Source organism: Martes martes, assembly GCF_963455335.1.
Source record: "Martes martes genome assembly, chromosome: 1".
NCBI classification, from domain to species: Eukaryota; Metazoa; Chordata; class Mammalia; order Carnivora; family Mustelidae; genus Martes; species Martes martes.
The window spans coordinates 2,847,914-2,865,198 of NC_137888.1; the positions used below are offsets into that span (position 1 = coordinate 2,847,914).

A 17,285-nucleotide genomic window follows, 5' to 3' on the forward strand; every position below is an offset into this window, starting at 1 on the left:
CTGTTTCCTTCATAGTCGTAAATATAAACCACCAGCCTGGGGCGGCAGAGAACCGTGGAATGCTAGCTAACTTTGGGCAGGTTCACGAAATTTGGTCAGTCCACAACATTCCAAATTGAAGTAGTAAGCACGTATTGTTTCTCCTCTAGAAATTTTATCCTCAATATAGTCATCCAATTCATAACGAATTTATAAAAATAGCTTTTTATCCAATAATTCCAACAAGGTAAAAATAGGAGTTTCTTTTTCATCTATAGCAAATGAAACAGGCTCACGGAATGTGCGAGAACCTACGTGTGTTCAGATGGCCGCACGCCCACCGCGGAGCCACGCCCACTTTGCCGCCGATTGGCGTCCGCCTGGCACGGGCGGCTTTAAGATGCAGAAGCTTCTTTCGAATCCGTGGGCTGCACAAAGAGATCAGCCCACCGAGACCTGCTTCAACCACAGAACTAAGTTAAAACTGCGTAATTTTTTAGAAAATGGCAGCACTATTCCTTAATCTAATTAGGGGCTCACAGGGGTGTTTGCCACTCATCACATTTTTAGCGTTAAACCTTTAAAGAATTTCCTTAAAAATCCACACGCACGCCCACACACGCGCGCACACACACACACACACACTCGAAAGAAGTCGCTGCACCAGCAAAGATGCTCTTGAAGCGTACTATGAAATACAAAAGTGCACTCTTCTCTATCTACATATAAAACATATTAGAAATAAAACTGTGTAAAAGGTTTGCCGTGCAAACTGTAAAAAGTCAGGCCGGCCCGCCCCACGGTTCTGGGCCGCGCCGGCGCCCTACTGCAGGGAGTCGCTGTTCTCCAGGACGAGGCCGCTGATGTGGGCGGGGGCCAGCGCGGCCCCACTGTCCCCCGTGCTGTCCACAGACTCGTCCTCGCTCTGCTCCGCCATCATGACCTGCTGCACCGCCAGGGTGGCGCCGTCTGAGGACAGGGACTGGAGGCTGTCCACGTTCATGCTCACGGGCGCGGTGATGGTCACGACGGCTCCTGCGGCGAGAAGGGGGACATCAGCTCCCGCGCAGGAAGACGCTCCGTCACGCGGCGGGGCACTGTTGCTTATCTGACCTCTGGTTCTGGGGTGTTCCACAGGGGTTGGGAAACAGCCTCTAGGATCCGCGTCAGCCCTTCCTTCGCTAACACGCACTGAACGCTCCTGGTCTACGGAAGGCCTCGGGTCAGGACTACAAGAACACAGGTGCACGGGGCGGAAAGCAGGTTTCACAAGGAGAACAGAAGAGGCCACAAGCCTTCTAACACGCCCGTCCCCGTGTGCCTTCCGGCCTGGCAGCTGAGGGACAGAAGCTGCAGGAGCGCAAGGTGCCCCGTGTCTCCGCACACACGGGGGCCTCGTGCGCTCATCTGCAAAGGCCTCCAGACATAGTGACGGGGGGGGCAGCAGGAGGAGACCGAGTTGCAGGTCAGAATCGGGGAAACCCTTTTAAAGAGCTTCATTCATCCCCTGTGGTCTCCGCACAGTGGGTCGTGTCAGGAGCGCCCTGGGAGCACAGACAGAAACTGTTAATGAGGACGGTTTCTGGAGAAGATTGGGGGCCAGGATGGAGGGAAAATCACTTTTCACTGGATAGTTCTGTGCGAACTTCTACCCCGATATGCAGGGATTGTCTTTTCCAAGGAGGGAGGGCGGGGGAAGAGGGAGAGAGAACTAATACCTTCCTAACTAATTCTTGGATTAAAAGAGAAAGCAGAAACCGAAAACACAAATTATTTAAATATAAATTGAAGACCACTGCGTATCAAAACCCAAACGGCGAAGGCCCAGCTGTAAACGCACGCACCACAACCAGGAAACAACGTCAAGCCTGGTTTACACCCAGCATGAGGGGCCCAGCCCAGCCGTCCGGCCAGCTCGGCTGTGGGAGCCCCGCGTACACTGGGCAGAGGACGGGTCCGCACACGCATACGGGACACAGTCCAGCGCTGGGCGAGGAGCATCTGAGAAGATTCAAGGACGCTGTCCAGGCCTCTGAGAGTTGGCTGCCCGGGGGGGCGGGGGCCCGGGGAAGGAGGGCGATCAGAAGTCTCGCCGTGGCTTGCGCAGTCAGCCCAGGACTGAGCGCCCCCGGGTCACCAAACGAGGACCAGTCACAAAGACCGTCCCAAGTAGCGTCCGTGCTAGGACACGGCTCAGGAGGACTCGCTGCCATGCGAAAGCCCCAGCCCCCCGGCAGGTGACGTTCACAGGGCCCGGCGTCAGTCCCAGGTTCCCAGGCACGCGCACGGGCAGGGAGACGACCCTCAGTGAGGACCAAAGTCAGCCAACGGAAAGCAGCTCAGGACAGAGATGTTAGAGGCAGCGGAGGATGTCAGAACAGTTCCTGGGACTGTGTTCTAGGAAGCAGAGCCACAAGAGGCAGAAAAGACTTTTCCGGAACTTCTGGAGATGAGCAGGACAATGTCTGCCCAAAACGCACTCCCCAAAACGCCCGGTGGCAGGTCAGCCACAGAAGACGAGCTCAGTGATGCGCAAAGACAGTCACGGGAGCCATCAAGACGGTGGAAACAAGAAACAGAATCCCAAACGCAGGAAAGCGCACCAGTAAGGACAGATGGACCACGGCGGTCCCTGAAGGGGTGGGGGAGGGGCGACAGAGCAGGTATTTGAGGAGATACGGGCCCCCAAGTTTCCTGACGTAGCACCAGTACACTGCGGACGAAAATATGCCCAAGAAAGTAGGAACGAGCGAATAACACCGATTATACACGTGGAAGGACACGCACACCCAAACGAGCCAAACTTTGGAGAACTGTCGCCAACATAAAGCTGCTTAGTAAACACAGATCAGGCGGGGAGAGGGACGGGTCCGAGGGGACCAGCAAGAGCAGGATCAGGCCGCAGGGGCTCCGGAACAGAACACAACGAGGACTCCAGGCCTCTGTCACTGGGCTCTGCAGATAAGGTCAACAGCGCAGCGGTGCAGAGCGGAGCTCAGGGCCCCGCCCCGGCCCCGCCCCCTGTGGCCCCGCCCCCAGCACCCCCGCCCCCAGCACCCCCGCCCCCAGCACCCCCGCCCCCAGCACCCCGCCGCCCACCTTCAGACATGGCCAGCTCGCTGGGGGGCGGCTGCGCAGCTCCGGAGGCAATGGAGTCGGGCCAAAACCTCTGGACCGGTCTGTTCTGAGCAGTTTTCTTCTTAGTTTTTGGAGTTTCTGAACAGCTAGAATCCAGCATGGGCTGAAGAATCCGTCTTCTGGCGTTGATGAACCTGGGCATCGAGGGCAACACAGGGAAGTGGTCACTGGGTGGGCTCCGCTATAGCCCTCCCGCAGCCCTCCCGCTGAGCACGTCCTGGACTGCCCCGAGCACGACCCCACAGTCCCGTCCCTCCTGGTGCAGACGGTGCTCCGTCCACTCGTGGTCACCTCCGTGTGGGCGGCTCCAGGGCCGGAGTGGGCCCTCGACACAAGGAACAGGCTAGTTATGGAGCGGCCCCCGTCTGAAATCTCTCAGCTGTGCCGCTGCTGCGACAGCACCCCCGGGGACCCCAGACAGGACCCAGCAGCCCAAGCGGGGACCAGATCCCACACAAGCAGAGTGGCAGGAGCGCACAGTCCCACGTGGGAACATGCTTCACTGACTTTAAGCATGTGCCTGGAAAGCCTGCCTTCCTTGGCCGGCACCTTCCCCGCACCCAGCTGGTGCCCCCGGATCTGGGAGGGCAGCGGAGCTCTTGACAACTACCCCTGCCCTCCAGAAGCCGGCGGCTGTTCCAACCACACACTCGGAGGAGGACACAGCTGCACCTGCCAAGCCTAGGGGCAGTTCCTCCTCTAGGAATATGGCCAGGTGGGGGGTCACCTCTCGCTGGAGCCCAGCCTGCTCGTCCCCAGAAGCGGGGCCCTCATGAGGGCGAGGAGCCGTGTTTGGGTGTCAGAGAAATACAGGCTCCACGGAGACTGGGGCTCTGCGCTGGTCTCTGCCGCCACGCCCCGCTCTCCAGGCGCCCAGGTGCAGAGCAGAACTGGGGCGCACCTGCTCCCCGGCCACATGAACATAGGGACACTCACGGGGCGCCTGGCTGGCCCAGTTAGAGCGTGCCACTCAGCATCTCCCCCGAGAGTGAGCCTGACGCTGGGTGCACAGATGACTTAAATCTAAAATCCTAGCATTTGCAACATTCTCCAGTGGAAAGGAGGGGACTGAAGTCGCAGCCGCAGGCAGTGATCTGGTCCCTGGAGCACAAGCAAGGGGGACACCGGCCATCACAGGGGAGCCCTGGCGGCCCCTAGCTCGGCGCTGACCCCGCCACTGCCTGCGGAGGGAAGCCCGCTGCTGCCTCTCAGCATCTGCCTTCCAGCCTCCTCACTCAGAACCGCCAGGTGGCAGGGGCACAAGCTAACGGGGTGTTCAAGGTAAGCCCAGCGTGGGATTTTTGTTATCGTAAAAGGAAACAAAGTCACACAAAGTAAAAGTAGCTACAAAGATGAAAAGGTTTTGGAAACTTTATGCTAATCGTGCTAGTAAACTGTTACTAATGTAAAACTTAAAAGCAGGGGCGCCTGGGTGGCTCCGTGGGTTAAGGCCTCTGCCTTCGGCTCAGGTCATGATCCCGGGGTCCTGGGATCGAGCCCCGCATCGGGCTCTCTGCTCGGCAGGGAGCCTGCTTCCCACCCCCGCTCCCCGCCTGCCTCTCTGCCTACTTGTGATCTCTGTCAAATAAATAAATAAAATCTTAAAAAAAAAAACAACTGAAAAGCAGGTGTCAAACCTTCCAGATCAGACAATTCTGGTATGTGACAGAGCAGTAAGTTAGGGAGCTCGAGGAGGTTATCTGATGAGGAAGAGCAGGAAGGCTGACCAGCAGCAAAGGCACTGGGCTGCCCCGAGAAGGGCCTCCAACGTCCAGCGCCAATCAGCCGACCGCCCTTAGGACTAAACCTAGACGGGAAGCGTCCCACGAGATGCGCCAGAGAACGGAAGGTACTGGGCCATCGCAAACGTCACAGCGACAACACAGGTGAAAACTTTTTTTTTTTTTTTTTTTGCAAACGCTGTTTAAAAGATTTAATAGGAAATAATCCAAAGACTCTGTATTCTTGGTCTCCAAGACTCAAACAAGGGCCCAAACGCAAGATTACAGATACGCAGTGCGACCCAAAGCATACCCATACGTCCTGCCCAGACGGCCGCATACTTTGGGAGATTTTGTCATTTATATTGGAAGGTACCTGACCTTGCTCAAATTTAAATTATTTTTTTAAGATTTTATTTATTTATTTGACAGAGATCACAAGTAGGCAGAGAGGCAGGCAGAGAGAGAGAGGAGGAAGCAGGCTCCCCGCTGAGCAGAGAGCCCGATGCGGGGCTCGATCCCAGGACCCCGAGATCATGACCTGAGCCGAACCCACTGAGCCACCCAGGCGTCCCTCAAATTTAAATTTTAACAGTTAAAAAGAGAACAGTGTTTACAAGTGATAGAGTCTGTGCTTTCTTTTACGGATGCCCTTTTTATCAGCCGGTCCTGTTTCCCACTCCTGAGTGAGTACAAGAGACCGATGACTGACACGCACAGCCTTAAGTGCACCCTGGACCTTAACGCCCTCCATCATGTCTGCAGCTCTGATCTCAGGGGAGCGCACACAGTCGGGGTCCAAGCTTCCACCGTAGCATGTGACACCGAAATCACAACAGGCTACTTTATTCGTGAAGTCAACCAATCCCGGGCATTTCCCTCCTAGGACCCCGGGTCCTGCTGTGGGGGTGGGACCACCATACGGAGAGCGGACAGCAGAGGGGCCGCCTCCCCAACTCAGAGTTGAACAAAGGGTCAAAGGTGGGGGAGCTGCAGGGGCGGGAGGGGCACTAGAGGTCAAGATGCCTCATCGCCACCAGGTACCCCCCAGGGAAGCTCATCACCAAAAACATCACGTTTCTGAATGAATGTGGGGGCTCAGGCATAGTGGTAACCCACAATAGAGAAACTTTTTTGAGACTGTGTGGCCAGGTGCAAGCGGTTGGGGGGCGGACAGAGGGAGAGAAAGTCTCAAGCGGGCTCCACGCCCAGTGCAGAGCCCAGATCACGACCTGAGCCAAAATCAAGAGTTGGACGCTTAGCCGATGGAGCCACCCAGGCGCCCTCGAAGCACGTTTCTAACCGGACGAGCAGGCTGCAGAGAAAAGTCCGTAGTGAGGACGAGAGGTTTAAGTCGAATGTGTGTGCTGATTTATTCTCAAATATCCTGCCACCAGTTCCGGCACTCTGGGGACACAGTGCCGCCTGTTAAAAGGACTCAGCCAACTTCAACCCAATCCCACTACTTATTAGCGTATTCTCGAGGCCTCCATCACGGTGACCGGCACCATTCCGGAGGGCGGGCGGCTCTTACCAGTTGTTAACTTGGAGTAGTGTCAGATTTGTCTGAGCAGCAATCTGTTTTTTCTCATCTTCTGTCGGGTAAGGGTGCTAGAAATAAAAAAAAGGGTTAGCATGACCGGCAGAAATAAAAAAAAAAGGGTTAGCATGACCAGCAGAAATAAAAAAAAAAGGGTTAGCATGACCGGCAAGGTTTAAAAGGGACTCGAGCTTATCTAGTAGAATAGAAAGATACAAATAATCATTAGCGAAAAAACGGTGAGTAGCAATAGCGCCTTCTGCCAAAACCTCCTTAGTCTTACGATTTCGTTTTAGAAACGCGCCGCGGGACGTCCTCCCCGCACCGCCCAAGCACGCGGCAGCCAGGCGGCACACACAGCGCAGGCCAAGGCGAGACCGGGTGAGCGGCTCAGAGACGAGGCGGGGGTGCCGGGCCCAGCGAGAGCCGCGCCCTGCTCTCCTGGAAGGGCCACTTCACCGAGACCACACGGTGGAGTTCGGACCCAGCAAGCCACAGCACGGGCGTCACGCACAGTCACTTGCGTCGTACAGACGAGGAAGCCGAGGCTGGAAAGCACACACACTCCCCATCCTCCAGCTGGGTAAGCAGGGGACGCAGGGGAGGGGCGGGGCCGGCGGTTCCCAGGCCGACACACGGGGCAACATGCTTCCGTCCCAGGCACTGGGAGAGAAAAGGGACACGGGGGCGCACGGCTGGCTGTTCAGGACCCGCCTGGGACCAGGTCAGCGTGCGGGGTCTGTGAAGAGCCGTGCCCAGGGCTGGGGTGGGAGCACCTGTTACATTCCTCTTCCTCGCACGATGAAAACACTCCACTTGAAAAAGCAGAATTAAACCGGAAGGTACGTATCAAAACTGACAGAAGGACCAAAGGACTCTCTTCTACCTACGGTAACAAGTGCCTTCTCCACGGCTGATCGCTGTCCACACGCAGAAGCCAGGAGAACTCGGGCTCTAAAGCCTTCCTCCCCGGAGTCCCTGATTCCAGATGGCCTGGGACCCCGGAGGACACGGGGGGCAGGAGCTACCGCGAGTAACACTCGGCGCGGGCGGCCGTCGCTGCACACGACCGGGACCGCGGGGACCACGTTTCGGGCCACAGCGGCCTCCCCAGTGGCGTCTGTTCCCTCGGACAGACGGAGACCGCACGGGGCCCCGGGGCCGAGACTGTGGAAGTGGGAATGCCATGCCCGCCGGTTAAGAGCCCGTGAAATAAAAGGGGGCAGGAAAGCCAAGTGCACTAAGCAGGACAAACCCCGCCGTGCGGCAGAACCACAGTCGTCCCGTGTCAGCGAGGCCGCCGAGGGGACTGTGTTCCAAAGAAACAAGGGCCAGAAGAGGCAGAAAACGCCTCATAAGGGAAAAAAAAGGGACATTTTACTTCAACCTGTGAGGAGAGTTTATTGTTTTAGGAATTACGAAAACTTTCAAGGACACCGTCCGTGCTCCTAGAGCGCAGACACGCCACACGGTGGCACTCTCCTGGGGGGACAGCGCTGGGGGACCCTGTCTCACTCGCCACCCCGTCTGGGTCGGCCGGGCTCCCCAGTCCTCGTGTCCCACGGGAACTAGCCGTGTAACTTCCCAGCAAACGGATGGGCCCGAAACCACATACCGAGTCTTCCCACCAGTAGGACGAACGTCACCGAACCACTGTACCTGTAACACCTTTCCCTTTTAGGACAACTTTCCAGATGCGGCCGCACCACTCAGAGACGGCACTGTCATCCCCAGACCCGTGCTGCCGTGGCCTGCACGCAGGGCTGGCTCGGGGGAGGAGAGAAGCGGGGGGTCCTAGCGCTCCAGGCGGACTGGCCTGGGCTCCCTGAGGGCCTTCCCCCAAGGAAAGGGAGAGAGGTCCTGTCCCCACCCCAAAACTGCTCAGCGACATCACGTGCCCGTTCCATGTCTGGAGTCAGCGGCTCCTCTGACTGCTATCCCTCGGGGAAGGAGCCTGGCATCAGTTAGAGAAAAGAGGGTGCTGGTCGGCAGTGACACAGGCTAAAGCCCGGAAGACGGGGGATGACGGAGACCGGCGCCGGCCCGGGGCCGAGTCAGGGCGAGGACGGAGACCTCCAGGAAGGGCCCAGGCAGCCGGCCTGCCCCAAGGTGGATGCGCGGAAAGGGTACCAGGACACCCTGCTGACAGCCTCGGGGCAACGGGCTGCAGACGAGCCGGGAGGGCTGCGGAGGGAGCAGGCGGCAACCAGAGACACGAGCGGGGGCCAGGGAGGCTGAGGGGCAGAGTCGCCGACGCAGCGCAGCAGTCGGGAGCAGCAGGCGGCCGGGGCTGCGGAGGGAGGCGAGCACCAGCTCCCCGCCGGACCTCCTGACCTTCCGTCCCTCCGGGTACAGAAAAGCCACTGCATCTGTGCCCACATGCCCCTGCGGGTTCCTCTGTCTGCCTGGACACGACAGGCAGCGGCCACTTTCCTGCCTCGGTCTCACCGCACACTCCCCTAAAAGCCAACCTGGCCCTTCCTGACCCTGGCCACCAGACCAGGTGGTCCCCCAAGCTGCCCGGGGTCACATGCGTCCCCCAAGTTCAGCAGCATGAGGACTGAGGGTCTCAACTTGTGAGAAGCAAGTCTTGCCCAGTAAATGGGAGAGCAAGCGTGTGCTTCCTAAGACAGGACACCCCCACAGAGAAGGTGTGGTCGCGACCCAGGGGAGCGAACAGGTGCGCGGACGCAACGTGCATGGGCCGGGGCTGTCTGCGGGGCCAGACGCCATCTCAAGTTCAACAAGTCCGTGTGCGGGCCCCTCTGTCCACAGCTCGGTCTTTGACCTTACCACACCCTCCGTTCAAATCCAGTATCTAAGACGTCACTGTTTTCCCATGTTTTGCCCACACTCCTCTTCTCTCTGCCCACTTCTTGAACCTCACCTCACTGGGTCACCCTTCGTGGCACAGAGGTGATTAGCAGGAACGGAAAGGACCCCTGGTGGGCAGCAGGGCCCTCCTGACTAAGTCCCTGAGGCAGAGCCCTCCAGAGTGTGGTCACCCTCCTCTGGCCCACGTCCCACCCTAACACTGAGACAGTCAGCCGGGACACCCATGCCCGACGCACAGTGCGCTCTTCGTGGAGAGGAAGCGGAGGGGAAGCGTCCCGGGGCGCTGCTGCCGGGGTCCCTGCGCTCTTACCCCTATGTGCTGGAAGAGCCACGATCGCATCACGTTGGTGGCGTGCTTCGGCAGAACGCCCCGTTTATTCTTAGAGGAGCCGTCATCTTGATGCAAGATGCTCAGATCTTGGTTTAACTGCAACTGAAGCTTTTAAACAATGGAAAAATAACGTTAGAAAGCACAGAAAATCACGACATATGCAAGTGGCTTACGACTTCAGATGGACAAAATACCCAAAGGTCTTACGGATAAATGACGTGCCGACCTCAGAGGGGGTGGGCTGGGCCCCACGAGCTCACCTGTGGGGGCGGCGCCCTCTGCAGTCTCACTACTGACCCTGCTGTCTCGAGGGCAGCGGTCCCCCATCCAGCAGGTGAGACCGGGGCCCAGAGGGTCTCGGAGCCACTGCCCAGGAGATACGTGCGTCCCACGGCCCTTGCGCCCACCACGTGTTTTCACCTCGTGCCCTCTAGTCACAGATGTGACAACATGTGACAACACGTGACAACACCTGCTCCCCTAGCCGAGGATCCCAGACGATCAGTAGAAACGGGCAGGAAGGCGGAAGGGCAGCCAGCGAGAGGCAGCCGCGTGGGCTGAGCAGAGAGGAGAGAGAGACGCCCACGCAGTGTGGACATGGGACACAGGGCAAAGGGGCCATGGTGCCCACCCTGGGCACGGCCTCCCTTAGCCCCGAGGACAGTGTGGGCACATTCTGCCCATTCCGGCGCGCACAGCACTTCTCACGTGCGTGTCTTTCGCACCAACGGAAGAAGGCGCCGATGGGTCAGCCCCGTGGGCCCCAGGCGCCGCAGCTCACGCCCGGCCTGCCTGTGCAGACGGCAGCGCTCGCGACCCGGGCCAGGAGGAAAAGCCCCCGCGCGCCCCAGGCCCTCGGCACAGACGCTCGGGGACATCTCCACAGCTGTGCACCCGTGAATTTGGAACTTAACGTGGGAACCAGACTTGCTAAGGAAGAACATCAGCTTCAACGTAACTATCCTCAGACACAGCTGTGAGCGTTTGGAACTTGTCTTTGAGGAGGTCACTGTATCTCGTCTGTACTTCCCAGGGCCGTGCAGCGCTTGGAAAGGATGTGCTCTTTAAAAGCCTCAACAGTGACACGGAAACGGACACCATTCATGACTTAGGGAAGCACGGACTCACTAGCTGTATCTAAAGTGTCTCAAAAGTCAAGACTATCATTAAGGGCATAAGTGTTTTTTAAAATGTGCTTCTTTGTCAAAGGACTGAGGCGGTCGGAATTAAGTACCCCTCCACGCTTGTGTTTGTGCCCACAGGAGAAGGAACAGGAAATGAACTTTGAACACGCGCTCCAAAGCCCCGGGGCCGAACTTCAGCTCGCCTGCCTTATTTGCTTCAATCAGTATACGATGTTCTTCACGAAATCTCACACACGATCAGTGTTGCTTGTTTTGTGCGGGGTTAAAGCAAACGTGGGCTCAAAACAGGTGAGGTGACAGCTGCCTGCGTGACTCGCCCCCACAGATGCGACTGAGGGGCCGGAGTGTCAACGAGGCTGTGAGGAAGGCAGGCCACGGGCCTCTGCGCGGAACGGCCGCTGGCCCTGCTGAGCTCCGGCAAAGCCGGGGACCGGACAAGCCGGGGGTTTAAGGGCCCAGGCAACCGGCTGGAAGTCCATTTCGGTAGCGAGAGCCCCCGCCCGCCCCGGCCCTTCCCATCCTTCTCTGCAGATGACCGATCCGCCCCCGCAGGAGACCAGGGACACACGGAGCACAGCGGGACAGTGGGAGGGAGGGGCACGGCCGGAAAGGGAGTAAGGGGAGTCTGCGCGCAGAATGGGAGACCCCGGCCCACCCCCGCCCTTGCAAGCAGGCCTACGCCGGCAAGACGTCCGAGAGCCCTTCCCTGGAGACACGGAGTAGAGGAAGCCTCCGGAGGCCCGCGGAGAAGCCGGCCTGCCCTGCACCGCCCCGGCCACGCTCCCAGAGGCTTCTGGCAGCTCTTGGGGACAGTCCCGAGGACAGTCAACTGTCCCCAGACACCGGAAGGCCGCTGCCGCAAACCGCAGGCACCCGCGTGAATAAGCGCGGAGATGTAGAGGAGAGAGAGAAGGCGGACGCTAAAGACAACTCGGCGTCCCGCGGAGCCAAAATGGGGGCCACTTCGAAAGAGCGCGGCGGGCACGGAGGCGTCTAGGAAACCCGCACCGCGCTGAGCGGCAGCCCGCACGGAGGGGGGCGCAGGAGGAGCCCGCGCAGATCGCCGAAGGGAAGACAAATACCAAATGACACCAAAACGCAGAGATTCGGTTCAGAAGGTCTAACGGGCTCGGGCTGGGCGCGGGGCTGTCCCAGAGACGTCGGGGAGAGGACCCCACCCGCCCCGCACCCACGGACATGAGGTCTGCCGGGGCTCGGCAGCAGCTCAGAGAAGAGGCATCTGAGAGCAGAGAACACAGCAGATGGGAGAGCAGCAGCGGGACCGCCCCCACGGCGACAAGGTGGCGGGAGCCCCCGACACCACGCTCCCCGCCCCCACCGACGATTTTACCCGGAAACCGTACTTGTAAACGGACTGCGTCGAGTACGAGACCAAAACAAAGTCACCTTCAGGTTCACCACGTCTCAACAAAACGCAGTTCCCACGCGCATGTCCCCTGGAAGTTCTCCAAGTGGGGGGTGAAGCCCAGAAAGTGGAGGGTGTAGGCTCTAGGAGAAGGGACTCCTCAAGGCGGCGCCAAAGGGAAGTTCAAGAACACGCCCTGCGCCCAGCCTGGACGGAGAAGAGCCCCGACAAGAGGAGGCGGAGAGCTTCTGGGGGCACGCGACACCGACATGCTTCTGGCCGGCGGGACGCCCGGGGCTCAGCCAGCGGTGGGCCATGGCACCAGGAGAGCCAGGCCAGGGGCAAGAGTAAAGTGCTTGTGACTCTGCCAAAAACACGTGAACCAGAGAAGCCCCGCAATCTCGGCTACACACTGAGTCACAGAGACCAGGTGAGGCTCATGCTGACGACAGGTGCGGCTGCAGGTGAGAAGCGAGGGGCAGGGCGGGGGTGGCGCAGCCCGGGGCGGGGGTCATAGGGTGGGATATGGAGCACAGGCCCCGACCGCAGACAGAGAATCCAAACCAGGTGCTGCAGGGGTGAGTTAAGAGGGAGGATTTTTAGTTAGAAACAGGAGGAAGGTGCCTCGTTAGCGCAGTGGGTAGCACGTCAGTCTCATAGAAACAGGAGGAAAGCAGCAGGATCGGAAAGCAGCTGCCCGAGTGGAGAGGAGGGAACGGGGCAGGAGAGGGGGCGGTTTGCTCCAAGCCTCTTAGCATGCCGCCCGCTGAGCCGGACACACAACTGGATATAAAAAAGCCAAATAAGTGCTCGCTTCGGCAGCACATATACTAAAAAAGCCAAATAAGGGGGCGCCTGGGTGGCTCAGTGGGTTAAAGCCTCAGTGGGTTAAAGTGGGTCATGATCCCGGGGTCCTGGGATGGAGCCCCACATCGGGCTCTCTGCTCAGCGGGAAGCCTGCTTCCCTTCCTCTCTCTCCGCCTGCCTCTCTGCCTGCTTGTGATCTCTGCCTGTCAAATAAATAAATAAAATCTTAAAAAAAAAAAAAGCCAAATAAGGGGCGCCTCGTGGGTTCAGTCGTTAAGCATCTGCCTTTGGCTCAGGTCATGATCCCAGGGTCCTGGGATCGAGCCCCGCATTGGGCTCCCTGCTCAGCGGGAAGCCTGCTCCTCCCTTGCCCGCTCCCCTGGCTTGTGTTCCCTCTCTCACTGTGTCTGTCAAATAAATAAATAAAATCTTAAAAAAAAAAAAAGGCAAAATAAGAGTAAAACGGAGACAGAAAACCTTGTCATGGGCCAAACAACAGCAAAAACCTAAAACATGGGGCGCCTGGGTGGCTCAGTGGGTTAAAGCCTCTGCCTTTGGCTCAGGTCATGATCTCAGGGTCCTGGGCTCGAGCCCCGCATCGGGCTCTCCGCTCAGCAGGGAGCCTGCTTCCCCCTCTCTCTGCCTGCTTCTCTGCCTACTTGTGATCTCTCTTGCTCTGTCAAATAAATTAAGTCTTAAAAAAAAAAACTAAAACACGTAAACGACAGTCACACAATTGAGAGTGTCCCAGGAACCGGGCGGGGGGAGGGCCAGGGCGTCAGGGAAGTGCCCAGCTGCCTCTCTTCTCCCGAAAACTTGTTCTGAGAAGCAGAAACAGCTTTCTACAGAGACGACCTAGGAAGACATCAAACCCTGCCTCCTCCTGACGGGCACTAGGTCAGAATGTGGCCCATGGTGGCCGATTCTCTCCCGGGGGAGAGGAGCAGGGTTACTATCCGCCCCGTGTGTGCCCACGACGCACGCACCCAGACCCAGGGCAGGATGGGCAGGTCAGGGACGGCCCGGGAGGGACTGCCACCACACTGCTGCCGTGGACGGTGCTGGCCAGAGTGACAGCGTGACCCGGGACAGACAGCGGTCTTCCCGATAAAACCAACCCTGATGGTTTCTGACACTAAAACAGACAATGTCACTGGTTCAGTTACTCTCCCCAATTACCTGAAGCCCAGTAAGAACCAGCCCCCACCCCCGCAAAGAAAAGAAAAAGGGAAGAATAGAGCCAGAGCAGCCCAAAGAGCTACAACAAAAATCACGTGGACCACGGGCAGCTCGTCCTCAGAGCAACCCGCACCCCGGGCCCCCCGGCAATCTGTTGACGCTTCTGCTGCAAACCCGGGGTAGCTCGTGTCTCCGGCTTCCTGGCCCTGCCACCCTAGAAGCCAGACTCGGCAGGAGTGTGACGGGGAGGGGACAGACACACACGGTGGGCTGGAGCCACGGAGTGCTGGGGCAGAGACAGCCCGTGGGCCACAGGGAGGGGAGCTGTGTCCTTCTGTCTGCCCAGCAGTGCTGGCGAGGGTCACGTGCATGTTCTGCGTCCAAAGGGGTTTTGCTGAGACACAAGCTCTGTGTGTCCCCTGCTAAACTAGTCCTCTCCGTCTGTAAGAAAATTCAGGCAAGGGGCACCTGGGTGGCTCACTTGGTTAAGCGACTGCCTTCGGCTCAGGTCATGATCCTGGAATCCTGGGATCGAGTCCTACATCGGGCTCCCGGCTCCATGGGGAATCTGCTTCTCCCTCTGACCTCCCCTCTCATGCTCTCTCACTCTGTCTCTCTCTCTCAAATAAATAAAATCTTAAAAAAAAATAAAAAAAAAAGAGAAAATTCAGGCAAGTAGAGAACTTTCTTCTTTTTATTCCTTAAAGATGAATTTTTGTATCTGAGAGAGCGAGCGAGCACACAGTAGGGAGGGGCGGAGCGAGGAGAGAGAATCCTAAACAGACCCCCGTTGAGCGCAGAGCCCAACACAGGGCTCGATCTCATGACCCTGAGACCAAGACCTGAGCCAAAATCAAGAGTCAGAGGCTTAACTGACTGAGCCACCAGGCGCCCCGGAGAACTTTCTTCTTAAGCAACACAAGGAAGGCACCTCACTCTGAAGTGTGTCTCTCTAAAAGCAGCTCCCTGTGGTACCAGGAGGTGCTCAAGCTCGCAGCCATGCTGAATGGGGAGTTGCAGGGAAAGCGGGTTGGCCGGGGATCTAGGGACAATGCCGGCGGAGTCTGGCTCCTCCTCTACCCACGGCTGGGCCTGGTGAGACCCCATGTGCCCAGATGACAAGGCCCCCAGCCCCAGCTCAACTCCGTCCAGGCAGCGAGAGGCAGTAAGCCCTGGATTGGCAGCACCAGCCCATGCACCACCAGCCCCAGGCCCTGTGGCCTCTGCCGCCTGCTCGCAGGAGACCAGCATCTCCGGAGCTAGGCCTCCAAGCCGCCCGGAGGCTGTGCGAAACCCCTGCACAGGCCAAAGACAAAGAACTAACCGAATCTGTATTCCTAAATGTGAGCGGGTAAGCGAAACACGACCCTCTGACTTAAACCCAGCTAAACGTGGAAAACGAGGGTGCGTGTGTGCCCATGACCGACGGCGGCGGGCAGAGTGCCGAGCCCGAGCCCCTCTCCCCGCACAGGCAGAGAGAAAATGGCTCGTCCATCTGCTCGGCCCGCGAAGCTCCTTCCTGCACTCTCGGAGCCGGGGCTCCCGCGAGGCGGCCGGCCGAGGGCAGGACGAGCCCACCGGCCTCCTCTTCGGGCAGGGCCTCCACTGGACCACGGGGAGTGGGGAAGGGGCAACCCGGGCTCGGCTTTCCCGTAGGCTGTGGGAGGGCGTTCAGGAAGGGCCCCGCCGCCCCCAGGACCGGCCTGAAGCGGTGCTCTGGCCCAGCAGGTGCACGGAGAAGGGCCCTGGCCGTGGTCTGCGCGGTCTGCGGTCGGCCGACCTGGGGCGGGAAGAGCCTGTCCACGCGGCCTCGAATCTCCCGAGCCAGAGACAGCTACGCAGTCCACCGTTCGGTTGGACGACAGTGGCTGCTGAGGGAAAGGGGTCAGGGCTGACTTTTTCCGGCTTCCTTAGACTTTCTGAACTTGGAGACTTTTTTACGAGAGAGACGAAGTGTAGGTGAGAGACAGCGCACTGACATCGAGATGACCTGCAGACGGCTACGGGGAAGCCCGCGGAGACTGTGGCCTTCAGGCTGAGGAACAGCTCCAGCCCGGACCCACTGTGCCCCACACGGCGCCACTCAGCCCCAAACCCGCTCGCGGGAACGACACACGCACCTGGGAGTTCTGGATCCTGATCGTGCCGGGCGACAGCGCTTGTGTCACTACTTGGCCTTGAGGAGTGACGACGGTGACGGGCTGGTACACGGTGCCACCTCAAGAAGGAAGAAATTAAAAGACTCTTAAGTCTCAAGGATTTAAAACCATATTCTCGATATACTTAACGCGCGTATGGAAGGAATAAAACCTCCAGTCTGACGCGGTTTTCAAACTATTTCAAGTGATCAGTACTTTGCTGGTGGACTTGTCACTGCAAATTATTAAAACAACATCCCTGGACAAACAGTGTCCCGGCATCTAGAGTGAGGCCTGGCTCTGGGCAAGGGAAGGGCCCCCCCAGTGGGGGGCCGCGGTACTATAATGGGTGTGTGGGCCCCTGGGCAGGAGGTATGGCATCGTGCGGGGAAAGGGGTGCTGCGCAGCGAAGCGGGGAGGTGTACGGTGGGGGGAGGGAGGGGCAGAACAGTGGGGGGGCAGTGCAGTGTTCCGGGGCACGGGCACAATATGGGGGGTGCACAGTGTGGGGCAGGCGGCAAGGTGTCCCACCGCACAGGGCACAAGGGCATCCTTGGATTCTGCAATTCCCTCTTTTGTCTGCCTCTATTTCCTCCTTTCCCCACAGTTACCAGTATTAAAGGACCCGGTGATGGTGTAAAATATTTTTTATTATCGTCTTTTTTGATCAAACATGCGTTCACCTTCCCGCAGAGGTTTCCCTGCACACTATCACATGAGGCTTTTCGGTGTAAATTTCTCCCCTCCTTACACGCCCCAGTCCATTTTCACGACGATGTTGTATTTGCGACGCTCGACATGCACCAGGGAACCGCAGAACCCGTACCCCTCCCGCGATGGGTTTCACTATACAAGTAATACTAAGAATGAATTCTTGTTTGTCAAATATCAATGACACCACCTAAGCTTGTCCAGGTGCTCCCAAGAGCCCAAGGAACAATGACGTCACCTGCAAACCACAGCGGGTTTTGCTATGTATCGTCAACTCCAATATAAAACCTTTCTTCTCAAAATCTTTCGGTAGAGAAACACAGCTTGCGCACACTATTTGTTACTGGGAATTAAAACAAGGAAGATGCATTCGATCCCGAGGGCCTACGTGCCGC

The 17,285-nt window shown here is 58.3% G+C and overlaps 1 protein-coding gene across 1 annotated transcript in view; it reads right to left on the reverse strand.

Annotated features, from left to right (window-relative positions):
• Positions 1–670: 670 nt before the first annotated feature.
• PKNOX1 (PBX/knotted 1 homeobox 1) overlaps positions 671–17,285 on the reverse strand; it is a 59,783-nt gene continuing 43,168 nt past the window's right edge. The window contains exons 8-12 of the mRNA XM_080805155.1: positions 16,162–16,259; positions 9,524–9,652; positions 6,373–6,449; positions 3,079–3,251; positions 671–1,014 (exon numbers count right to left, since the gene is read on the reverse strand). Of these exons, the coding sequence (XP_080661281.1) occupies positions 803–1,014; positions 3,079–3,251; positions 6,373–6,449; positions 9,524–9,652; positions 16,162–16,259 (689 nt within the window). The 3' untranslated portion in view covers positions 671–802. The remainder of the gene's footprint in view (positions 1,015–3,078; positions 3,252–6,372; positions 6,450–9,523; positions 9,653–16,161; positions 16,260–17,285) is intronic.